At 37.8% G+C, this 26,643-nt stretch overlaps 2 protein-coding genes across 3 annotated transcripts in view; one reads left to right on the top strand and one right to left on the bottom strand.

The window, feature by feature from the left end:
- Positions 1-13,548, bottom strand: part of LOC139691430 (tyrosine-protein kinase receptor torso-like) — an 80,834-nt gene extending 67,286 nt beyond the window's left edge. For both annotated transcript variants that reach the window (XM_071589243.1, XM_071589244.1), the window contains exon 1: positions 12,942-13,548. In XM_071589243.1, the coding sequence (XP_071445344.1) occupies positions 12,942-13,094 (153 nt within the window). In that variant the 5' untranslated portion in view covers positions 13,095-13,548. The remainder of the gene's footprint in view (positions 1-12,941) is intronic.
- Positions 13,549-21,420: 7,872 nt separating this feature from the next.
- LOC139691429 (ATP-binding cassette sub-family C member 10) overlaps positions 21,421-26,643 on the top strand; it is a 46,200-nt gene continuing 40,977 nt past the window's right edge. Inside the window, exons 1-4 of the mRNA XM_071589241.1 lie at positions 21,421-21,589; positions 21,690-22,897; positions 22,977-23,103; positions 23,197-23,290. Of these exons, the coding sequence (XP_071445342.1) occupies positions 21,718-22,897; positions 22,977-23,103; positions 23,197-23,290 (1,401 nt within the window). The 5' untranslated portion in view covers positions 21,421-21,589; positions 21,690-21,717. The remainder of the gene's footprint in view (positions 21,590-21,689; positions 22,898-22,976; positions 23,104-23,196; positions 23,291-26,643) is intronic.

Here is a 26,643-nt window from a genome sequence, read left to right as displayed (position 1 = left end):
AGCTTCCCACAAATTTGCTTCACCTTTCTACATCAACGCCGGTCACTTCTAAGCACTTTTCGCAACGCTGCACCAGCTTCTTTAGTCTCTCAACTTAAAAGTTAGCCACCTGAGAATTGAAAAAGTTGACAATGGCGGCCTTGAGTTCCTCGTCGTCTTCAAAGTGTTGCCCACCAAGCTACTTTTTAAAATGCAAAAAGAGGATATATTCGCTAGGAATAAGGTTGGAACCGGAGATAGCATTCCAAAAACCCTCGTCCACTCAACATTTTTTGCTCTTTGAGCTAATCATCAATTATCGATACCCGCCATTACGCCATTAGCACATTATTTGTGATATGAGAGCTTTTCCGTAGCAATCGTGTTCACAGTGGTGCATCCAACAAGAGGAAATTTATCAGCCAGAGCACTGATCATTAATCGCCGATCACATTGCAGTTCTTGGTCCACTTGCTGCACGATTTCTTCAGTCTGGATACTGAGCCTGCAACTACGCTCCTCATCATGCACATTTGTGCGGCCGTTTTTGTAGTCTAGACACTATTGTCTAACCTTTCCTTCATCTATTAATATAGGCTACTAAGCACAACAGCCAATCAATTTTGGCAGCTGATGATCCTTCTATACGTAAAAATCTAACCAAAATATGTACCAAAAATCTAACCACTTCGCAACTGGCGGGAGTACGACTTTTGCGGACATTATTTTCTTCATTTACCGAAAGGCAATCGAGTACTGAATCTTCACAAAAAATTCAGTGAATTCAGAAACAATCAATTGATGGGGCTGCATACTTACGCGTAAAACTTTGTTTTGACCCGCCAATTTTTGGATATAAGAAAACGGCCCTTCCTTTCCGAACCTCCCTCGTATGAGTCTAATAATGAGACGTCTCGGTAACGTAAAGACCAACCCCCTGTGCGACGAGTTGAGATTCCCGGGCCCGAGGGTGTTATTCCCAAACGATGACGTCCGTAACTAATTGTTTAAGAAAGCCATTATAACACCAGCTACGAGAAATGCCGTAAGCAGCTATTCTATGGAAATCGCCGATGCCATCTGAGTGTCGGGCTGCCGAGACTGTGGCATGATGACATCGCTGAAATAGCATCAGAAACGCATTGCTCTGTGATCGTTATCTCTCTCGTCAACAACGCATACTTTAAACTTAAAAATGGTTCGAGAATCTAGGGAATAGATGAGGTTGTAAAAAAATGAGCAGTAGTAATTCAAAAGAGAAGGCTACGAGATCAATAAAACCCGTTCGAGGTGTGCAACAAAGTATTTCTCCACTGTTTTACCCAAGCACATTACAATGAATATAAATGGATATAAACGGAAAATAATAACATTTTACAAAATAGTAAATGCAGTCTTCTTGTCTCATAATTTTATACCTGACTGCATTACCTACCACAAGCTATCTACGATATAGAAGTGCTAATCATAAAGTACGAGATAAATATGAGGACTAGAGCAGTGGACCCATGTACGAGGCCTGTGTAAAAAGTATCGCGACCTTGGTGTTTTTTTTCAAAAATTATTTATTTGTTCATGAATATCTATTTTGTCTCCTTCAAAGTAATCCAAATTCGATATTATTCACTTGTGCCAACGTTTTATCCATTCCTCAAGGCACTTCAAAGAATCATTTCTTTGATCTTGTTCAGCTCCTCCTTCGATGCAGTCCTTATCTCGCCAATCGTAGCGTAGCGTCCTCGTTTCATGAGCCTCTTCAATATCCGGAACAAAAAAAGTCACTGGGAGCCAGATCTGGGGAATACGGTGGCTGCGGCATCACTAGAGTGTTGTTTTTGGTCAAAAATTCGCGCACAGTAACGATGTGTGAGCACGGGTGTTGTCATGATGCAAAAGCCAATTTTTGTTCTTCCACGCATTACTTGCAGGTAATGTTCCTTATTTACCGTTTTATCCTGTGTCAAGAACTCATGACGCACCACGCCCCTGTAAACGAAAAAAAACTCTAAGCAAAACGTTTACATTCGACCGAACTTGGCGCGCTTTTTTCGGTCTTGGTTTGTGCTGTAGCTTCCATTGGGATGATTGAGCTTTAGTTTCCACGTTATAATCATAAACTCATGATTCGTCACCAGTTATGACCCTCTGGAGCAAATTTGGCTCATCGCGGAAAGAGTCCAACATCTCATTATCAATGTTAATGCGTTGCTGCCGTTGGTCAAAATTGAGCTGTTTGGTAAAAATTTCGCGGCGACGTATCATGCCCAAATCATTGGTAAAAATCGAATGGCACGAGCTAATCGATATTTTTACTTCTCTAATGGTGATTCGATGATCGGCCAATTCTATTTCCTTCGTCTCATCAATGTTTTCGTCTGTTGTTGACGTGCTTGGGCGTCCGGCACGCTCTTCATCGTTCATATCTTCTCGGCCCTCGGAGAACATTTTCTACCACCGATAAACGATGCTTCGGACCAAAGTAGCTTCTCCATGTGCCACAGTCAACATTCGGAATGTGTCCGCGCACTTAATTTCGTTTTTCACAAAAAATTTGATACTGATTCTTTGATGGAACAGGCAAAAATCGAAGATAATCCAAAACACGTCCAAGCAAAACAGCTGTCAACAACTAACTGAATATTCAAAATGGCCGAACTTTTCGGCATAAGTGAGAGACATACTATAAGTACCAACATAACGCCACAAAAAAATCGAAAATCAGATATACGTAACCCGCGAATATGTGAAATTTGCGATACTTTTTTACCGACCTCGCATATAGCTCTACGTATTTTCATGCGGTGAACGTTAATAATCCGCACTTACCGTTTTTCAATTGCTTGGAACCAATATCAACCAATGGCATTGATTGAAAGAAAATGTTTTTTCTTTTGTCAACTTCCCATCAACTTGGCACGTCATGCATTAGGTATTAAGTTCGCTCTTCTTGCAAGCTTCTGTGGCGCTAGAAATGGCATCGGTCGTAACCGATGCCATTTTCCGACGGTGATTACAAGCGTTTTAACAGAATAATAACCGATTCCATTTTCGAATATCATTCAAGAATTGCTTCGGGCGACTTACGATTTGCGGTGTATGCCTCCAAGTCCGAGGAGAGGGTCCATCTTAATGAAGGTTGGTTGAGGTCTCTTGATGGACATCGATCAGGTAAATATTTTGTTCGAAGCCGCGCATTACCCACAACACCGTTTCCATCGGAGTTTCACCAATGTCGAATGGCTTCCTTTACACACAAAACCGAAAATATTGAGACCATACAATATCATGTATGTACAATTTTCGTGTGCATAGAATTTCAAACGAAAATCAGGTTCAGCGTTATTCTTATTTTCACTTAATGAAATACCAAAAGCTTACGTCCCCGCAATTTTACTCGGCTCGGGAAGAGTATTAAAAAAATTTCAGTTATCACCAACATAACGTAGCAGGGAGAGGGCGGCCAGTTGCTTATCGGAGTACTCGATTTCGCTTATATTGCCATTACCTAGGCTTAGGTCCACCCATTAGGTGGACCAAAAGCGCCGCCCCCCTTGAGCCACTCTACTGAATGATATTTTCGTTCACCTCAGCTTCTCGTAGACGAGCGTATAAGTGCATGACGGGAGAAGACTAAGGTGCTCCGCGGATAGAGTGGTCGGGGGGCGATGGGCGATTGGGAGCAAGGTTGTTGTGGTCAGTGTTTGCAGGGACGAGGGAAGGAGAGAACCCCCAGGGGCTTCTGTCCCAAACTCTCCCCCACTCCATTTGCTTGATGGGGCCCGTCTTAAAACACGACCTTAACTCGCAAAGGAGTCGCTCATTTATTTTACGAGAGCGCTCGTCAAATTTTTGCAGAAAGCGTGCGTCCTTTGGGGTACGAAAGTGGGAACGGGAATTGGAAAAAATATCGCGTTTTACGCACATGCGTCCTCGCTCCGGGAAGCTGCCGGAGGAGAAAGAATAATGGTAGAAGAGGACCCAAGAAAGAAAGCTATCGATGTTTTCTGTACTTTTCAAAATTATGTAGACTCGAATTTCAGTATTTATATCTTTGAGAGGATCCAGCTAACTCCAATGACAAGCACATCATCTTTAAGCTTGTCTCGTTCAAACTTGGGAATAAAATATCCACTATTAAGTAATTGTAACGTAATTCTAACACCCCGATGATGGAAAAACGTTTACCTTTTTGGGTAACGGAACGGTTGACGTGACGTTTTCAGTCTATAATTTCACAACTATTAAGCCAATTGCGGTTCTTCTTCGCTGAATATAAATAATCGTGCTTTTAATATGGACGCTAAGAAAAAAAAAGCTATAATGAGAATTGGAACTGAAAATTTAACTATAATCAACTTATCTAAAAATAATTACTTCGCATAGAGGTTGCCAGAGAATTCAAAGAAGTCAACGATTACATTAAAATATTCTTGTAGGATAATTATTTGATCACCAAAATCATTCCTGCGGGGCAGACAACCCATTTTGCTTTTACGTATAAGTTGAGATATTGCTTTGAGGCTGAAACGACGTAGGCCCTCGTGCCTTCACTTGACTCCTTATTTCAAACTTCATACCAATGGAAATTCGTCATAATCACAAACAATCGCTGGATCAACAGTATCGATATCACTATCGTATCCTTCAATAACTTCTTTCCGTCTTTTTAGCAACAAAAGTACATTAGAGCAGCAAAACATATTTTTTTTCTAACTGCACTAAGGTTCCTGAAAACTCTTGGGCGGTTAAACTGAAAAAGATAAGGTGTACTTGGATCAATGTAGTTTTAAAGTAGTAGTAATAGGATACGTATAGCATTTTGGTTCTAATGAAAAGAAACCTTTTTACTGTAAATCCGCTTGCAGAAAAAAACTTGTTTCACTTAGTTTCAATACATATGAAATAAGCAAGTGCTATTTCACCGCAGAGGGATGAAATGACGGATGGAGTTGCAAATGATTTTGGGATGTGAATAAGAAGTAATGAGCTTCAAACAACGGTGAAAGAAGGCTTGACAAGCTTATCGGCTAGAGTAACGAAGGTAATTCTGAAACAAATTGATGGAAGAAACTTCAAGAATCAAACTGCGAATAATACAGGCACAAAATATATTAAATCAAGTCTAGGAATTTATGGGGTATACTATACAGAGGCTAGTGTATTGGAGGATTGAGTGAACAGTTGAAAGTTATAAAAAAAGAACTACTATAATATATAATCTCGATGAAACGATACAACCTCACCGTCCACAGTTTAAAAAATTGACTCGTGGCTTCCAGGAAGGAAAATGTAAGCGGAGGCTTAAGACCCAGGCTCAAACAGAAGCGTGCCTCGGCCGCGATCTCAGACGCACACGTGCTTTTCTCTGTTCCATTCCTTCGTCTTCTGCCTTGCGATGGGTCTGCCTCGAGTGGGGAGGAAAAGTTGTTATTTACGACCTGGGCGGAGATGCAGCGGTTGACCAGTCGGAATGGACGGGTTGCCTTGTCTCAAGGAAGAGGGGGCGGGTGTGTCGTAAAACGTAAAAGTGATCGAGAAAGTCTTTTCGTGCAACCGCATGAAAAACATTTCCTAAATAAATACAACATGAATAGACAATTGAGATAGAATCGTAACAACGATGGAAAACTAGCCAATACCTACTCCAAATTCAGGAAAACAATTCCTCTATGAACCACAAGAACCATGATTAAAACTAGGTTAATGCATATGCTTGAAATATAAATATGAATGAAAAAAATATCTATATATATATAAAATAGATTATATAGATATAGTATAATATATTATATACATAATTTATAAAAATTAGCACTAGTTGACACAGACAAAAACACAGAAACACAAAAAAAGTAAAGAAACTCACCAGGTTTCGAATTTTTTGTGGTCACAGGCACCTTCCTCAAGGAAGAGAGGGACAGTTCTATCCTTCTCTTCCTTGAGGAAGGTGGCTGTGACCACCGAAAATAGGAAACCTAGTGGGTTTCTTTTCTTTTTTTGTGTTTTTGTCTGTGTTCACTACTACTAAATTATTATTCACGCCCGTGAGACTTTCAAAAAAATATTATATATATATATATATATATATATATATATATATATATATGAAAACATAAATATATATAAATTTAAAAAATATATGTTTATATATATGAGTGAAAATAGAAATATTTGTATAAATGAAAATATAAAAATAAATATAAATTGAACATCCAAATGATATCGAATACCTCCTCACGATGCTGATGGTAGTATTTTATTTACAATCAATCTCATCTGTAGTATTCCCGTTTATTCCAAAAAGTTACATAATACTTTATATGAAACTCAGGGCTCACCAATATATAACTTCTCTCGATGGGGCTCAGGCTATCTGAATAGATCATAGAAGGGCACCAATAACTTGTCTATAATAATGAAAGCATGCATTCTTTAGTTTCGCTCGTGGCTGGAAAACTGAACCAAAAGAGACCAGTAAATACGTAGCCAGGAGCTGTGAATGCTTCACGTTGCACGGGAATTGTAAGGCTTGTATAATAATCTTGTATAACTCTACTTTCATTTCTAAAAAATCCAAAAATCATGCCTCGGACGACAAAATTAGTGTCGATTAGCCCATCGTGAGAAGAGCAAAGCATTGTTTCACTTCATGGTGGCCACTCATTGAATGGATTCCCATTCCCGGATTTTTCTTTCTCTGAGAGTTGTGGATCTTATTACGAATATTTTTGTGGGCCATTCGTCATGGCTACGCGTGTGACTGATATCACTGAATTCGGACAGACTTTAGATTCGGTTTTAGACAGTTCCTGCACGCATAGCAAAATCGAACTAATATCAACAATTAAAAAGGAACATTGTTGGCAATCCCGATTTCCACATCATATTCCCGATTTACGCATCTAACCCCCGGCTTAAAAATCGTCTCTTTTCCCCGCCTTTTCCATTTTTGAAACAATAGAGAAATTCTCCGATGTTGCTGGCTGATTGAATGTAGCCAACCTGTATTCGCACTTCGAGTGTCACAGGTATGGTTGGGTAGGAAGGAGAGATGGTGAATGAAATCAATGAGAGAAGAATGGATGTCCAGTGAGCACGCGAAACTAAGCGCCAGGGCGTGATGTTGGCATTGATGGAAATGGTATGGCATTGTGATTAGAAGGTGAGGAGAGTGTACTCGGCAGTGTTAGGGCGGATGTTCCATTCTGAACGAGAAGCTGAAATAGGTGTAAGGAAACACCAGTTAGTGTCCCATTGATTTCTCTGGGTACTTGTGACTTAGTATTGGAAGGGTTATGATTTACTTGTCACGCACTGGTGAATGAAATCGCGAAGCATGTGTTATGGGGGAATTTGAAAGAAGTTGTGAAAAAGTGTGGCCCTGATGAAAGAATGATAGTATTAGGAAACTTAAGTTGTTAGGTTGGTGATGGGATGAATGCCTTCGCAAAAGTGGTTGGGCCGTTTGGTGACCGCCGAGTACATGTTATTGGATAAAACCTGATTGGAATCATTGGAAATGATTACTGATCTCCATTGACCGGTTTAACCATACATATTTCACTTGTATCCATGATGATGGGTGGTATTAGGATCATTATTCAAGTCTCTGCATATCATGAGAGACTGACAGTATTAAAGAAGGGCAATGAGAGGTTCTGATTGCTAAAAAGACCACTAATTGATAGTTGGAAGAGGATATCCGAGGAGAACGTGGATGGCATGGAAAATTAGAGTGCAAACGCAAGTGGGGGATAAAAGTTGAAAAGTTGCATGACAACAATGTAAATAGCACTATTGAAGCTAAGTTGAATTCGTACCAAAAGATTTGGGGTTATGTATCGGCAACGGAGGTTCGAGTGATTCTTAGGAGAATTTGCAAGGAATGATAGTTAAATATCCTGAAAACATATTTGGTAAAGGTGTGGTCGACTAAGTGAAATGTTATGCCTGGTGAAATGATAAAATATCCTGTGACTGCAGGAAAGAGGAAGGTATAAAATGGACGACAACAGTTAGGGGCGAGGAAGTTCGGATGATGGCGTATATTTAGAACGAGCCAAAATGAATACCAAATGCAGAATGGAAAAACAGAAAAAAATCATCACGATATCGAAGGAAAATAGCTATTTTGGAATTTGGTAAAAATGGCACAAGGAATGAATGAAATAAAGAACAAATGATGGTGATGCTGTTTTGCATGAATTTGGATTCTATGCGATCACAGTGTACGAGTATGTGGTGAATTTTGAGTATCTGTATAATAGTGGTCTACAGAATGAAAGTGAGTCAAATATACTGGACGGTGAAAATAACATAAGTCTCAGGAACAAAGACAATAAATGGAAGTCTCGCAAATTCGAGAGCACGAATAAAACAAATTATGAATACAACAGGCCAGAGAAGCAATTGAAGATGGAGGAATGGGGAAGAAATTAGCAAAAGGGGATAAGTTTCCTGGTTAAATCTAGAATCAGGAAATATCTTTCCCCTCTCTACGCCATGAGTAGACATTGAAAGGCAATGGGATGTTGAAGACAGTGACGGACGGTGGAGGGAAGAATCATGGAAAGCGAGGTAGAGGAAGTAAAAGAATAGGCATTTTGGATTAAATTAAGGGGGATGAAAATTATGCAGAGCTAAAGAATAAGTTACTGTAGCATCAAGCATGGGGTTAAAGGATATTTTGTGTTATATTAACTAGGGCTTGGGAGTGCTACAGTGGGTGGTGCCGTTGTTCATGAAAAACCTACCATGAGCCGGTAGACTACAGACAATAATAATAACCCGAAAGAGGGAGGTGGTAGTCCATTAGGCACACCACTAGACTACCGACCAGAGAACCAGGGTTCGATTGTGGGTGATACCTCTGAGCATCCTCGATTTCACCCATGATGCGTAATTTTTGGGATGCCGGATATTCAAAGAAAACCGCAAGTGGCACAGGGAAATAAAATTTCCCCATTACCCGATGTGTGAATTTCACACGCCTTTCATAAGGCTTAATCAGCTCTGAAGTTCCACGATGACTGCTGTCTACGATTTGGTCCCCAAAGGGGAATGGCTAGAATGCATGTTATATAGAGCTGATAAATTTGGCACTGAGTTCGGGAGTCTTTCCCTGCATAAAACTCGAAAAGGACGTAAAATAAAAGTCACCGCCGTCGCCTTTGTAGATATTAATTAATACATTTGCAACTTAGAATAGTTCACAGAATATAAGACAGGTAAAACTGGAGATGTGCAAACTTGTTAAAAGCCGCAGTGTTAAAGGAAATTGAAAGCAGTGCTCATTCAGGCCAGGAAAACGCCGTTAGAGCTTGGGGTGCGTCAAGTCAAAGTTTCCTTCTTATTCGCCCAGTTTTCAAATGCTTCCCCATAAATTAATATGATCAATTAATCAAAAAATAGTGAAATTTTAACAGCCTACTTGATAAACAAGTGTTCTTTTAGTGAATGCACTTAGGCAGTCTCCCGCACGCGCATGTACAAAGCAAGGTAAATGGTTTCAGCCTTAAACATTCCGCCCCAGAACTGTTCCCTGTGTCTATTTATCATTTCAAACAAGCATCTCACAGACAGACATTATTATCCTCCGCATCGCCTGCCTTGGGATGCCCCTGCGAAATATACGGCGGAAAATACTTGACTCTTGATCCTACCTCAGTAACCTGGTCGGGGTATTATTCCGTCGACGTCGATGAATTACGTCACGCAGTGGGAAAGTCGTGTCTGTATCGTGGTCTATAGTCACGAGCCATGATGAGGATGACAGGATCTTAGTCAGCACGTCTGAGAATCCGCATCAGCGTATAAGCGGAAAGCGTCACACGCTCATAAAAATTGGTGCAGTGGAGATGAACCCAATTCCTCATACTTAATTTCTTATAGTATTGTTAAAATTATGAATGCATCGTTCCCCCATACCATAAACCCATCCCACATAAATTCCACTAAAGGGTGATAATTTCGAAAAGTGGAGGGAAAGCTTCAGTTACCAATCAAGCAATCGACATTATATTAATTAAAATTGAAATAATTATGTTTGGTTAAATTTGAAGAAAATTCGTTTATTGATGGAAAAGGTTTGGAGTTCACTTAATACTGTGAACATGATACCTGGTAAAACCAGACATATACTATTTTCCAATTGCAAAGTAAATAAAGTACGGAATCAGTATAGGAAAGTGCTTTTGGAAATAGGTTTAGGCCATGAAAGAAATTTTAATTATTGTATTTTTATTGTCTTTATAGTGGACTTATCGATTTGTTACGGAATGGTTTTTTCTAGAATGACGACTTCTGTTGTATTATTCGTATCGTCATTCTCTCTCTGCCTGAGATGCGTCCCCGATGTTTGCAACATCACTTAATTCCATCTCGGGATATTAAGATGATATATTTGGTTTTGGATGTAAGCAAACAACTCTCATGATGACTTAATTGTTAAAAACCTGACGGACTTCCATGTATTTCCATGAAGATTCGACTGTGATAGATCTGCAATAAGACCAAAACTCGAATGAATTTCTATTCATGACAAACAGCCATATTGGTAAATAATGAAGCCGTGTGTATACAAAAATGCATAGACATGATTTATGACGGATTCATTAACCCAGGGGAAACTCGTTTGTAAAATTTAAATATTATTGAAAACCCAAAGGCATCTTGTACGTTTTTTGATAGGACAAGCGACAATTAATGTAATATAAAAAAATTCTCTAGCGAAATCTCAACAAAGTAATAGGTTGATTAGAGCTATTCTAAATTACTAAAAGCAGATGAAAAATTATCTCTAAACACAATAACATGAAGGAAAAATATTGGCTGTGTGTTGGACTCGATGTCAACAATAATGCAAAGGTCTCGAGAGAGAAGGATATGTCTACGACAAAAAGAATAGGCGCGCAGCATGGTTATAGCTTTCCTCCAGCTGCTGCTTATTCATCGATTCCGTATGCCGAAATCATAGTAGCGGCATTGGAATAAAAGAAAGCGAGGTATCAAGGAAGCGTAAACAATGGGAGAGGGGCGCTGACCGATCTGAAGTAAACTGGCACGACAAGAAGCAAGACGAACATGAGAATTCAGTTACGAAGGCACATTATGAAGAAATTGAATTAATGTGAGATTTAATTAACCATGGAAAGTGCAAATATTTTCACTACATACCATTTTGAACCATTTTATGTTCTAGGCATGAGTATTGGAATATAAGGCCAGGAAATTCTACTTTTATTCTAAATGCGATGGGAGAGTAAAAGCGTAGGTAGAGCGTTCAGCTACGAATCGGAGAGTCCCGGTTCAATTCCGGCCCCTAGAAATAGATTTTCTTCCCCCAAACTGTGGTCATTTCTCGGCACATAACATTTTCTAGGGCTGCAGATGGCGAGGGGAAAGGAACCGATGTACTACAGAGTAGATGTTAATTCCACACATCGGAAAGTTGATACGAGGTCAGCCCTACCTCGGCCAATCACAATAACCTCTGGGTTAATTACTTTAGCGATTATGTGGCAAAAACGGTGATTTTAAAAATATGCAATAATATGCAATTTTCGGTAGAAACGTGGCTGCGCGTGGCACAGTAATAGATCTAATAGTAATGCTTTGAATCTACTTGCGGTTTGATTTTAGGTTTTGCCACATCGAAGTGACGTCCGCGTCAGTTAACTCTTGTATAACAACTCAAAAATCCATCCCGGGGCTCGAATGGGACATGAGACGTTGACTCTAACGTACGCTCATCGTGGTACTCTTGTATCAACCGATTCTGCATGAAGCCCTTAACAAATACGTCGAAGGAACAAATTATTGGGCCCATATCCGGTTATTCGATAAATCTCAATCGCAAATTTCATGGTAATGGTGGTGGTATCATAGAGATATCACGGAGGTAGGTCTCAAGGTTGGGGAAACCACCAATCTTATACATTTTATTGGTGTAGGTGCAATTTTGGTTTGTCAACATAGTTTACGATTATTACCGAAACAAAAAAATGATGAATTTCAGATGGAGAAAGTCTTTTCAGTATACTCAAGGTAAGGCTACTGGGATAATATTAATAATACTGGGATACGATTAATGTTCCTTGAGTGAAGATCAAAACGATGGCGGTGGACACATCCTGAATAAATACATGTTCCACTTCACAGCGTTTGAAGTAGTTAGGTCACGTGAAGTGATATGGAGATAAGTCACAAAAGTATGCAAGAAAACTAAGGTTGGACAAACCTTTCTAAATTAACATTGTTCAAGTGTCAAGCTGTGTGTCACCTTTTCAACGACCTATATTACGGGGAGTCTACGGCAAAGTCATCCGGCACTGAACGGTACCAGGGTCGTAAACTTCAGATGTTGGAAGGGTATGCTCGGCATTGGTGAAAATTTCAACCTCGCTACCCGTCGGATGAAAGCGATATTTTGATCTGTTCAGATTCTACTATACATGTTTGTCACAAATTTAAGGCAGTTGCCGCGGCACTCACATAAATTAAGTATTTTGCTGCGTCAGTAGAAATCAGGTAGGCGTGAGTCGAAAGCATTTTACCATCAACTGAAACTGGGAGGAACAAACGAAGAGTTCCCGACCCATAAGTACGTTTTATAGGTGAGTTAGAGTTCACCTTGTACATAGCATTTGAAATTCAAACATCGAGATAGGGGGGCCAGTTCCTTATCCTGTTCGCCTATGGTTTCCAAGAAAGTTCTGGCACCCTTCAAATTACACATATAAGATTTAGCTGGAGGCGTCTATCAAGTGCAATCAGATTTCCATCCGGTAGATTTTAGATGTCATGTTGCCATATGCTTTTGACATGAACTTTTTTCATGATTCCCACCGGTGGGACACTCTCACGGCAGTCTACGAAGTAATTACTCCCATAAACACCTGCGCGGAAAGTTCGATTATTTATGAACTTGAACGAGGATATTTACAATATTAAACTGTACTTACGTCCAAATAACAGAATTCCTGGCATGATTCAATCAGGCTAGATTCCTTCAACTCTTCAAGAGACTCCGGAAATTGCAAGGATTCAAAACCTGAGACGAACTTAGCGACCGTCATTAGCACAAGTGGAAAAACTAGACGCAGTGGGGTAACCATCTTCTTTCCTCCGGACGGTGAAAGATCCCGACTGAGGAACTCGACGGGAAATCAGGGGGGAGTGGGGGAGAGCGACAGAGGATGGAATATCTCAGCGGTGTCACACCTCACACCCTTCTCGTGCAGTCAGCGACGACATCCAAAACCAATATGCATTATACATAACTCATACAAATTTAACCAGTTCTTACACTGCGAACACCGGGGGATACCGAACTTCGCTGTCAGTTTCCTTTCGCCATTTCAAAGAAGGGAAGGCGAGGAGGCTACTTCCTCCCTCCTGAAAACTTTATTTGGAAAGGGTCGAAAGAAGAGAACTTACAGAAACGCTAACGACTTCCCTTCACCTCTAAGAATCACTAAAATGAGTAATAACTTGTGGATAACTATTAGACACATCACACAACGAACTTATTATGAACAACTAAGAGAGGAGGCCGAATCCGACCTGCTTTGCACGACTAGCGCGAACCTTAGGACGCACGAAATGTGTGGACGAGTGAACTAGTTGTGACTTCGACCGCGAGAGGTACTTCCTTACGCTGCTGCGGCATGCAAAACTAGCGTTGGTATTACTTACTTCGTTCGGGGAAAGCTTTATTCGCATTCGGTTATTGTTGTCTGCTAATGGTCACTTTTCGATGATATAAAAACCTCGTCACGTGTTTTAGAATTGAGCCTAACTGACACAAATAATTTAAATATTACCTTTGGGGAACAGCCATCACAGAATTGTAATTAGAAGAAATGTTAATGTATTTGATTTTACATGCATATCTACGTCTCTAGTAGCCCAGTGGGTAAAACGTTTGGCGACTGACGGGAAGGCCCGGGATTGATTCTGTGTAACGCATCTGGGCACCCTCAGCTTGCCCCAATCTGTGTGATTTTTCAGGAAGCCAGATCATATTGGGGAACCATAGGAGGCACAGGGAAAGGCACTGTTCCCTACCCTGATGTGTGCATTTCGCATGTTATTGGGATTAACAATAGGTAGTCTTTAGCCCATATAAAACCAACACTTAGGTTGTTTTCTGTTGCTTTTTTATTCATATTCTGTATTAGCCTCTCCACTTTAGAGCACTTATGCTGAAGAGTCAAAATACTCTCTTATAAATTTTGTAGAACCATCCTTATATATCGTTTTAATGTGCATTGTAATATCCATGTGACTATTGATAAAATGGCAATTAACTTGAAGGATATGAGCAACGATTGGGGTAAAAGCAGTGAATTTCTACTTCAACGTAATACCCCGATTGTAACGAAGTTCTTTAATATTGTCCAGACTAGCAGAAAATGTTTAATCTGAATGTTATAAACTTAAAGATATTTTTAAAGTCATGACAATTGGTCTTTGCAAAACATTTACTTCGCCAGAGGATGTGGTAGTCCAGCCGGAAGACTTTGGACTATTGGCTTGAGAACCCATGTTCGATTCCCAGAGATGCCTCTGGGTACCTTCAGATTTACCCAAGTTGTGTGATTTTTCAAATACCATATCCCCCTGGGAAACCATAGCTGACACAAGAAAGAATCTAGCCCCCCCTTCCCTGATGTGTACATTTCACATGTTGCTGGGTTCAGTACCTGGTGAGCTCTACCCATGCCTATCAAAACGACCTTCAGGTTGAAAACTGGTTTTTGTTTACTATTGGAGTCCCTCCAATTTTATACTATCCCTTTTATATTCATGTGACCAAGGGACACTAGTGCAGTATAGTAATATAATACATACACAATAAAATTACTGTTATGATATGGTACAAAATATAGTTACTATAGCATGAGAGAAGTTAGGAAGTAAAGAAAAAATTGGTTTGGATTGCCTTCATATACTGGTTAGTAAATCACTATTTTTGCGAATTATCTCATTGGGTGTTGAAATTGATGTATTGTTCTTGGTAAAAGATGTATTCTAGAGTATATCCAATGTATGATCTATAGAAATTTTAATATTTCAGGAGACTTTAAGATAAAATCATGTTTGAGCTGAAAGCAATGAGGACCAAATAATAATACTTGAGAAAGGTGGGCATTGTGGTGTAGAAATATGTGTATAAAAAGCTCATGTTGCTATTTAATTCCAGGAAATAGAGTGGCAAAGCCATAACCAATAAAGACTGTACAGAGATAGGAATTAAGTTGCATGTTCATGGAAAAAAAATTGATAGTGTAATAAATGCACAGGTAGGAACATACACAGCATTGAAAGGCCAGCTTTCTGGCCAAAATACATATGCCAGGTTGAAGCAGTAGTCGCATGCACCTAATTTGATTCATCAACAGGGATATGTACATTTATGATACTTTTATCAAATGGAATCGCCCACATTTACTTGACTGAAAAAAAGAATTAAAATCTTTATGAGTAGTAAATGTAAAACATCATTACAGCCATGAAATCAATGATTCGGCAATCATCTATTGTCCCAATACAATTGAATACATGATATCAGGCAACTCCACCTTTCTCAAATAATTAAGGAAAAGAAAATGCACTGGAGATTTCTGTGAAAGTCTCTGTCAAGACATGAAGGTTCCTCCAGGGCTTACAAGTCCCTCTCACCTTAATTTATCATGGTAAAAGTGTTCTTTTCTGGCAAGGCTGGTTTCCTACAAAGATGAATCAATATGTAAGGAACCTGAAAACCCTGGCGTTACACCAGGGATTGCTAAGTGAGACCTTACAAGCAGCACCACTTTGGCCATGGCATCAAAACCTCTGAGTTCATAATTAAATTTCATCAATAAATGCACCTAGCGCATCCTTTAGGGTCATGCTGAAACTATCCAAATCAAGTGAATTAAGGTAAACAGAAGTAATGCCATTAAAACCGATAATGATATTCAATTTGTTACAATCACATAGTTCAAAGAATACTTAAATGCTTCCTGTCTTTCTTCTCCAAACTCCTAAACTCTTCTTTAATAAGTTCAATTTTTTCATTGCAATAAAGATTTAAATCATCCTCCATGATGCCTTTTTTCTAAGCAAGAAATAATTGATTGTCTCCAAAAATGTTAAAGATTTAAAACAGGATGTGGTGGTTATTGCCGGACAAATTTCAATTTGGATTTACCGACATATCATAGTTCCACTGGAGGTTGCGATTGGCGTTATTGAAAGCTATAGGCACCTAGTAAACAGTCATAACCTCAAAATGGCCAAGATGTTATGTACAAGTGCCGATGTACAAAGAGCCACTATTATCGAAAGTGTTCATGCTGGGCATTCACTCAGTGAAATATGTAGTGCGATTCTTCGGGTACCCCAGATTAACTATTTACAATATTGCGGCTAAGTACAATGCTTCGGAGAAGTCTGGAGAAGGTTTTGCTAATCTGGCGAGGAAACCTCATATGAGGAAACGCTCGGGTACTGATTTCAGAGGAATTTTATGATTTGCAAATTTTGAAGAATGTAATGAAACTATGTCCCCGGGGAGACAATTTGTCTTTCAACAGGACGGTGCACCAGCTCATGAAAGTCATTTAGTCCAAAACTGGCGCTCAGATAACATTGACATGTTCTGGCCCCCGAATAGCCCGGACTTGAACCCCCTCAACTAGTATGTTTGCAGTACAGTCAAAAGAGTTAATAATAAGATGAGGCATCTTAATGTCACATATCTACACACCCCTATCGTAGCAGCATTCGTAAATATGGACAACGATGTTTTAAAGAGTGCAAGCGATCGATTCTGGACAAAATTGGAGGCGGTCGTTGCAGATGAATGGGGTTACATTGAGTAATGTTACTCTTGTCAGATACCACTACTTGTATGTAAAAGGATTTTCATCTGTATTTTTTAAATAAATTTGCTTTTAAACAAAAGTTTCATTGGTCCAGATTTAACTGCTGTACCCTGTATATACTTACATGCACCACACCAAACAGATATCCAAATAATCACCAAAGTAATTTATTGGTGTGATTGAATATCAGATGTTCTCCTTCTCATGGATGGAAACTTGATGTGGTTGAGTGGAGAATTGTGGATTTGGAGAATACCTAGAGTAGTATCACTGCAGGAATGATTGCTCTTGCTTGCACCACCTATGCTATACATATTAAGGGATAGGAACCAGACACAAGGTATTTCACCCAACATCTGTTTCTTAGACATTTAGTCAGGCAAATATTGGTAAACCGTAGCAGGGGTTGTGCTGGGGAGTGGGGTCATAGGGTTTAACTGGGCTGGAAGGGTACAGGGGGTTTTCTAATCAGTGCCAATTAGATGGCCAAAATATCTGACACATCCCCATATCAATTAGTTGATATAAGTGTCATTTTGAAAAACATGTCACAGGTCCATCTGGGAAAACAGCCCACCCTTACTATTATACTTTACTAAGAAGTGATAAATTTCTAAAAAGGTCATAAAATTAACTATTAGATTTCAGGGCATATCCTGTTCCTAATAGGTGGATAATTCATATGCAAGTGTTTCATTATAATTAATATTTTTATGAAAATTTCTCTGCTCTGCTGGTGACACTTTTTCACTAAAATTCTTAAAAATAAACTTAGGATTCAGGAGGAATTCATAGAAGCATGGAAAATTTTGTCATGCCCATGCCCATAAAAACCTTAAAACACTTTGAAACTCAAAAAATGATGAAAGAAGGCAGTTTCAAAGTCAATTATTAAACATTGAGCACAGAGAAAATTTTCTTGAATCATTTAAGGATACTAAAAAAATAATGTTGTACACAGTACATATACAGTAATAATAACAATACTTTATTCATTTTGATAAATGGTGCAACCATCTTAAAGTTGTCAACATAAATATTACTTTATATATAAAAATAAGATCTTAAATGTAATTAAGATTGTCACAAAAGAATTCATCCAATGAGTAAAGTGGGTTAGGTAATGAGTTAGTGGGTAACCAGGTATATACACCCTATTCAATTGTTCCTGGGTCAACTTTGTGAAAGTTCATGTTCATGAAATGAAGAACAAAATGTATATTTACATTGGGTTCTTATATATATATATATATATATATATATATATATATATATATATATATATATATATATATATATATATATATATATATATATATATATATATATATATATATATATATACCTGGTTATATATACCATAAACACAGTAATCAACCTGAAGGTCGGTTTAGCAGGTGATCATAGAGTTCACCCAGTACTAAGCCCTTACGGCATGTGAAATTCACACATCAGGGTAGGGGGGCCAGTTCCTTTCCCTGTGCTGGTTATGGTTTCCCAGGAAGATCTGGTTCCCAAAAAATCACTTAAGCTGGGGTGGAGCTGCAGGTGCCCAGAGTGCCTTGCCCGGGAATTGAACCCAGGACCCTCCGGTCCAAAGTCCAACGCTCTAACCCCTGGACTATCGCGACCCATATATATATACAAATATACACATTGTGTTTTTTATTATCATGTTCCATTATATATATAAATTGTGTTCTTCATTTAATATTCCTTATTCTTGGAATTCAGGATACAGCCCGATTTCAACTGAGTAGGCAGATAGACAGTTGTACAGTCGAATGCTCACCTTATGCAATGAGTTGTAAGTTAAGGACAGTCTACAAGAAATAGTATTTAGATTCGCTTTACCCCTTGTGGTGTAGTTATGGATGTGAGATCTGAATTGATAAGTTTTGTGATTAATTTTTACATGAAGCAGAACCTAAAAGATACATAAACTAAATACAGTCATGATTCCATACTTAACAAAAAAGGGCTTACAGGAATCCTGTGGTGGTATATTAGCAAGAGAGCAAATAACTCTCTTTTGTAGAAGCAAGATTTGTTGAACATGTGGGGACACCATGACTCAACACCATAACTCAAATAACATTGAAAGAAGGGATGGTAAAGTGTTGAACAATACTCATTTGAAATAAGAAAGTTGAGCTTTCTTAACACATAAAAAGCTTTACTCAGTTTATTACAGTTCTGTCTGGTGTGGGGTTTTGTATCAATCTAAATTCTTAGCATTTTAGCAGTTTCTATTTCAGTTATCTTTGATTCAAGACTACATACAATGTACTGGTTTTGTTTAGTATTTAAATGTCAATGATTAACATCAAATATTTCCTTAACCTGTCTTTCAGCAGCACTAGATCATACCTTTGCAGATGCCTTTTGCCTTCACTAGATGTAGACATTTTTATACAGAATTGGTATCATTGGCATATCAAACTGAATTAGATTTCATATTACAGGGCAAATCATTAATCATGATGATGAAAATACTGGGCCAAGCACAGAGCTCTGTGGTACACCACATTTTACTTTAAGAGCTGCAGATCAACAGCCATCAAGTTCAACCAATTGGTGACAACCATCCAAATATGACTGAATTAGTTTCAGTGCAACTCCCTTAACACCATAATAATTTAACTTTGAGAGTAATATTGAATGGCTAACAGAGTTGAAAGCCTAACTATGAATAAATAGTGTTACAGGGACTAATTCATTCTTTTCAAATGCATCAATGACATATTAACTCTGGACTCTACAGTCATCAGGTAGATCTCTCAGATCAACAGCCATACTGTGGGTTGGTGGGTTCCATATTTGGAAAACAAATTATTTGCCAGAAAAATATCACATATTTGGTCTTTCATTTTAGCCTAAAAAAATTTACCAAAAACAGCGACTATGGCAATGGGGCAGTAATTAGTTAAATCATCTTTATCACCTTTTTTAAAGACAGGTATTGTTTTGCAACATTTTAGAGCTATTGAAGAATCTCGTCTCAAAACATCAATTGAGTAACATAGCCAATGGTTCCGCAATGAATATAATAATGTTCTAGACAAAGGAAAGAGACAATAGATATCTTTACTGTTGAATTTAAAAAATTTTTTACGGCCAATATAATGTTAAATGGAGCAATAAAATTCCTTTCAAGATTTAAATTATTTGGAGGAACATTTTGCAGCACACTGCCAATATGGGTAGCTATTACAGCAATATTGGTGGTTTATATTTGGTCCTCTGTTATTTCTGCTGATGATCAATGACTTACCAAGTAACAAACCTGCAGATTGTATCCTGTATGCTGATGACACTAATTCTATAAATACATGTAAAAATCCTGAACAAGCTTATGAAGAACTGACAATGTTTATTAAGATAATATTCTGCTTACTATTGCAGCACAACATCAACTGTGGCATATTGCTCTGAAAAAATTAGCCAAAAGTATTCAGCACTGATTGATAGCCAACAATTCAACGTGAAAAATATTTGGGGTTGGTGCAGAAAGGACATATTTGATGTCTTAGCATTATTGCAAAGAAAATTATGTTTAGTTTGAATATCATTACATCTGCTGAGGAAGCCCATCAGTTGACTAATTTTTACCGTTAAATATACAGTTCAGCTAACTCCAGTAACGTATTTCTTTAAATTAAAATATGGCCTTATCGCCCAAATAGCGCACTAAATCCTCATGTACATGCACATCATACGAGAACTTCTCCAAGTACATGCCAACGCCTTACCCTCAGCAACACATGACTATGGTATTAAATCCACTTGATATTAGGCTATGTATGATCTACCTATGACAGGAAATGTATTGATTCTCTAAGAAAGTTTTAAATAACTAAAAAGTATGCATTGATTTGTTTTAAACTATGCCCTAAACGATAGTGTATTACTTAACCCATTTATAACTATTTTATTTTCAGGCAGTATTGCTCTTGCAAGTATGTTTGTCTTTTTTTACAACTTCGCTGGAGCAAATTTATCGATATTTTATTTTATATTCCACAGCCAAATTTTGAATGCTCAACTGGTCCATTGACCACAGCAGGTTCCCTGATCCTCATGGTTTTGAGACTCCCTCGTGTTTTCCTTCTGGTTAGACCGATTTGACCAGGAGGAAACCCCAAAGACCCGCACCCAGAATATTCGCGCTGAAAGCACTAGGTCATCCGTCCTATTAAAATTAGGTTTGAATAGAGTAACAATTTATATTTAGTTCAAATATTAAATAGTATTTCTAACTTTATGCACCATTTAAATACACAAATAACTTAATACTAAAAGGGCTAAAACTACACTGAGGACGCATAAACTTATTAATTTTTTACTTTAAAGTAACAAAATACTCATCACCCAATTTTGACTGTCTTAAGACAACCATTTTCGGCGGTTTCGATGAATTTTTATACTGGTTAATAAATTGTCAACCACGAAAGCGCTTTCAAATGAATACTCGGGCCAGCAGCGCACTCTTGCGCTCACCTTAGTTTATTTCTTTTCATAAAAAAATTGCGGCGTGTGATGTTTATTTCTGTTGTGCCAGGTACAAAAGTTTGCGATTACATTTTGATGACACTTTTGTCAATCAGTTCTATTTCTTTAAAATGCCCTTCGCATGAATTTCCATGTGCAAACTAAGTAGTGTTGACGCAATGGGTAATAGTACATGTGTCATCAAAATATGTTAATTCTACTTGTCAGCTGGTTTGTCATCGGAGGTAGTTACATTTATTTAAGGTCCAATTTTTGATTAATTTAAATGTATCTTTTAAATATATGCCGAATATTCAATTGAGTGAAATGTCCTCTCACGCACAGGAAGTAAGTTGACTGACACTGTACTCAGATGGAATCACCGACATTCGAAGAAAATGGAATGGCATGGAAAGAACTCTGCGGAACGTCAGAGTTTACTGTTTGGGATTCGAATAAAAAAGATTTGGGGTTATGTTTTCAAAAGGTCTGCCTCCAGTTTCCATCACTTGCTTTGCTGGCTTGCGTGTCAGCATTTTACAGCGGCAATCAAAGAATATGGGTATCCCGTAGTTCACAACAACTTTTGATTATTACTGGAAGATCAATTGCAGTTTTACTGTTAGCATTTATTCCTATCCTGAATGTCAGTGTTTCTCTTTCAATGACCCCAGGAAATTTAGCCTTCATTGATTATGTGATATATGGCATGCAGTGTTTTAGTTGGCTTATTCACTTCATATACGTTCTTGCATTAAAAACTCGGCTAAGTGCGAGCCCTAGAGGCCCTTCCGTTGCAATATTAGTTTGGATGGTAAATTTTGCTGTGATATGTGTAAACCTTAGAAGTCATGCAATGTTAGACTACCGACACAGCTTATTGTATACTATAAACCTAGCATTTTCAATATCATCTGTTACTCTGCTTATATCATATGCTTTTACTCTAATACCTAGTGAACAAATGGGTTCTAGTCGGTATGAAGAACTTGGCCAGAATATTCCACAATATTTTTCAGATCGCCAACCACTGTTGTCACCAGGAATTGGTAGCTTATTTAGTAGATTAAGTGATGAGCGTGATCCAAGTTATTTAGGCGTTGCAAAAGAACAAAGCTCTTTTTTCTCAAAGCTAACATTTCATTGGGTCAATCCTCTGATGCGCAAAGGTTTTGAAGATAAATTAAATTGTGCAGATGATTTATTTGATTTACCTCTAAGCATGTCATCTGCTGTTGTTAGTTATGAACTTAACCAAGCCTTGCTGGGACAGCAAGTTGATATTCAAGATAATACATCTGATTCATTGGGCACAACTGAACCACCTAATGTCACCTACCGCCCCTCAAATAATGTTTCCTTAATTAAAGCATTGCATACATGCTTTGGCTATCAATTTTATGGAATTGGAATATTAAAATTTATTGCTAACTGTGCTAACTTTTTTGGACCTTTGTTGTTAAATCTTCTTGTTAACTTCATTGAAAGTAAGGCAGAGCCAATATATAATGGGTACCTGTATGCATTTGGACTTCTGGCTGTGACTTTGATTGGTGAGAAATGAAGTGAAACTACTGTCTAGTTTGGAAAAATGTTTTTGACAAAAGTAATGTTTGAAATTTTGTCTTTTAGCTGCATTGTGCAATGCGCATTTCAATTACTTTATGGCTGAAGTCAGCTTAAAAATAAGAGCTGCAGTAATATCTACAATATATAGGAAAACTCTGCTATTGAATCACACAACTGTTTCAAAGTTTAGGTAATGTGTGTAATGTACATATGCTTCAATTTATATTGCATCTTATATTTTTAATGGGAACTTTTGAACAAATTATTTTATGAATTTTTTCAGTGTTGGTGAAATTGTGAACTTCATGAGCACTGATACAGACAGAATTGTGAACTCCTGCCCCAGCTTTCATGCATTTTGGAGCATTCCATTTGAGGTTCGTTCACAATTTGTTGTAAGACTATCATTAATTAATCAATATATCAATAACTGGTACTGGTACGCAATAGGCTGGTATTTAATAATATCAAATTAATGCAACTTAGCATTCATGATTCAAGGAGATGATTCATCCTCTGCTCTTTTAATAGCAAGTGGATAAATTACCAAAAGACTGGCTTATGTGGCCACCTGGACAAACTCCTTTTAGCACTGTATCAGACTTGCACTATATTATGCTTGTTGAATTCAGTAATTTTCGAGAATGTTTGGAGGAATCTTGTTAGTTATTATTTACATAATAATGGTATCTTGTTTTCATTGCTTGTAGCTAATTTTTTCTAATTTGTACAGAGTTAGTAGTTACTATAATAATAATTTATGTGACTGGCCCAAGACCCATTTGCATTATAGTAAACTGAACTTGGCTCATTACAAATGGGTATCTTTGTAAGAAAAAACAATAAAATATATCAAACCAATTTAGTTAAATGTAATGGTAAATAAATACTCAGCCCAGTCAAAGCAATTAAGACAGGGTTTGGGATGGTGAGGTTGCCTTAACTGTCAGTTGCCTCCCCTTATAATGAATACTACTGGTAAATGAATAATTTTATCACATTCAAAAATTATAATTGTAGTACAGCTCTAATTGCTTTGAGGATTGCTATTGTGGTATCATGCATATCTATGTGAACTTAGTCTCAAAGATATCAATAGAATTATGTATATTGAAAGCCAATACTACCTTATCTCAGAATTATGTTAATTGAAAAGTTCCTTGTGCAATTTGAATTGAATGACTGGATAATAAAAGTATTGCGGGAAGTTGTGAAGTGGTTGGGAGCTTTCAATAAGATACTAAGTAAAGTTTAAGGAGAATAAACACTTGCTATTAACAATTTTATACATATATATAAATTCAACAATCTTGCATCAAAATCCCAATTTTTTTAAGTTTACCTACCTTCAGTAATCATAGCAGAAATAAATAGCTGAATTTCTCTTGTTAAAATAAGCAATGTGCAAAAACTTATCTCAACTTTTTGTAGAAATTAATTATGAGTATTATAATATGGAGACCATACCATGTTTTTCAGTCATCAGTAGATTTAATTTCTTTATTAATCATAAAATGCCGAGCAAAAAGTAAGTAGTTGACATGCTTCAGCATTTCATAAGTATCATTTACAAATATTATAAATAGGTAATCTACTAGTTCAGGTAGGTTTGTATCAACAGAACTACCTAATAAATATTTTGTTTCTCCTTGCAAAACATATCCCAACATCCTACTCTACAGCAAACTCCTCTGCATCTCTGTATACCTTCCTCCCTTCATCTCATCATAACATTCCTCTATGCCCTCTATGACAGTCTTCAGCATCCCACTGTGGATCAATATGCTTTTCAACCATTTTTCCTGCCTCATGATTTCTCCCAGCAATTCCTTCTCCTCCCCCCCATACCTAGCACTTTCTCATTTGTTTTTCTTTATGCCCCTTTCACTTTCAATATTTTTCTACTCCCCCACATTTCAAAAGCCTCCAGTCTACATCTATCCTCCTGGTTCAGTGACTATGTTTCCACGCGGTACATAACTACGCTCCATATCAAAGTTTTGATAAGCCTTTTCTTAATATCCTTACTCAAAGTCCTTCAAAGTTACTCTCTCCTCCTTGTGAAAGCCTCTTTCTCTAGTGCAACTCCTCTCCTTACATCCCTACTATTTTGTCCTCTTATTTTAATGCTAAGCTTAGCCTTTCTCATTCTCAAAAACCGTAAAACCTTTGTTTTATTTATATTGATTCTCATCTTATACCTGTTGTACTGAATTTCAATTCACTCAACAATGTGTGCAACCCCTAGGCTGAATGACACACTAGAATTTGTTCATTAGCAAACCTAACAGATTTTATGAATCCCCGCCAACTTTCATTCCTATCTCCAGTTCTTCCCATGCCTCTTTAATCATTTCCTGCCCATATAAGTTGAACAGCACCAATGATAACAGACAACCATGTGTTACACCTCTTCTTCCTTGCACTGCTCATCTGGACTCAGTCCCCCACTCACAGCTGAGCAGTCTAAGACATATTCAGGTTGCGGGTTTGCCTCCTGTTTCTCCAATCTATTCCTATTTTCTGCAATATACTCAATAGTTTTTCCCAATTCACTCAATCAAACGCCTTTTTGAAATCTACGAAACAGGCAAATATGTCCTGATTGTATTCTGTATTCCTCTGAATTAATGCAATGGCATCACACATGCCTATCCCCATTCTAAACCCAAACTGCTCATCCCCTAAGTAATCATTTGATCCCTGCTCCCCATCCTTTTTTTGATGATCCTGAGAACAACTTTAGCTGCATGGGATATAAAAAATATTTGTTCTGTAGTCCACACATGATGTAGCCTTTACCGTTTTTGGAATAGGAACTGACACTGATTGTACAAAGTTTTATAGCCAGATTCCTTCCTCATAGATGCTACGAATCCGTCCATATAGACTCATCCTCCCATATTTTCCCAAACCTATAAGTAGTTAATGAAATTAAGAATACAAAGTAACTTTCCACTGTTCTTTATTAGCGTACGACCGGTTTCGAGCTCATGATTGGTATATAAGTGGTACTGCGACTGATTTATTTTGTACCTGATGATGACGCTTGATCGTTGAAACCGGTCGTACGCTAATAAAGAACAGTGGAAAGTTACTTTGTATTCTTAATTTCATTAACATGAATTTCCACAAGGTTGAGCCAGAAACAATTGAATATCTATAAGTAGTTCTTCTGGAATGGTGTCTAACCCCACAGCCTTATTTGATCTCATCTCCTAAATGCTCTTTTTATCCCATCGTAGAGTATGCCTGGACCTAAGATATCCTCCTCTATGTCACGTTCTCTTTCTTTATTGAAGCTTGTTGGTTTAAGTTCTTTGCCATACAGCTCTTCTTTATATTCCTTATTATCTTACCCAACTTATCTCTAACAGTTAACTCAGATATTCCCTTCTTACTTTCTGATCGTGTTTTAAACTTCTACTATAGTGTATCGATTTCATCTTTCCTCTGCAAACTTTCCATATCCTTGCACCGCATCTCCCACCACACGTCTTTTGCTATATTTGTGGCTAGTCTCGATTTATTATTTGACTCTTTCCACTTCCTTCTGCATGACTCTGTGTTCACATTCTTCCATTTCCTTCTCTAATATATCTTTCTAACCATCTCATCAATGATCCATAGTTTCCTTGTTCTTTTCCTATTTACAGTTTCTTATGCAGTTTTGATATCCCTTTTTTGATATATTTTCATTTTTTCTCAATAGTACTCAGTTCTACTAATT

The sequence above is a fragment of the Hetaerina americana genome, unplaced genomic scaffold, assembly GCF_022747635.1.
Source record: "Hetaerina americana unplaced genomic scaffold, ioHetAmer1.1.p SCAF_35, whole genome shotgun sequence".
In the NCBI taxonomy this organism is placed as follows: Eukaryota; Metazoa; Arthropoda; class Insecta; order Odonata; family Calopterygidae; genus Hetaerina; species Hetaerina americana.
This window is presented reverse-complemented; position numbering and strand designations above follow the sequence as displayed.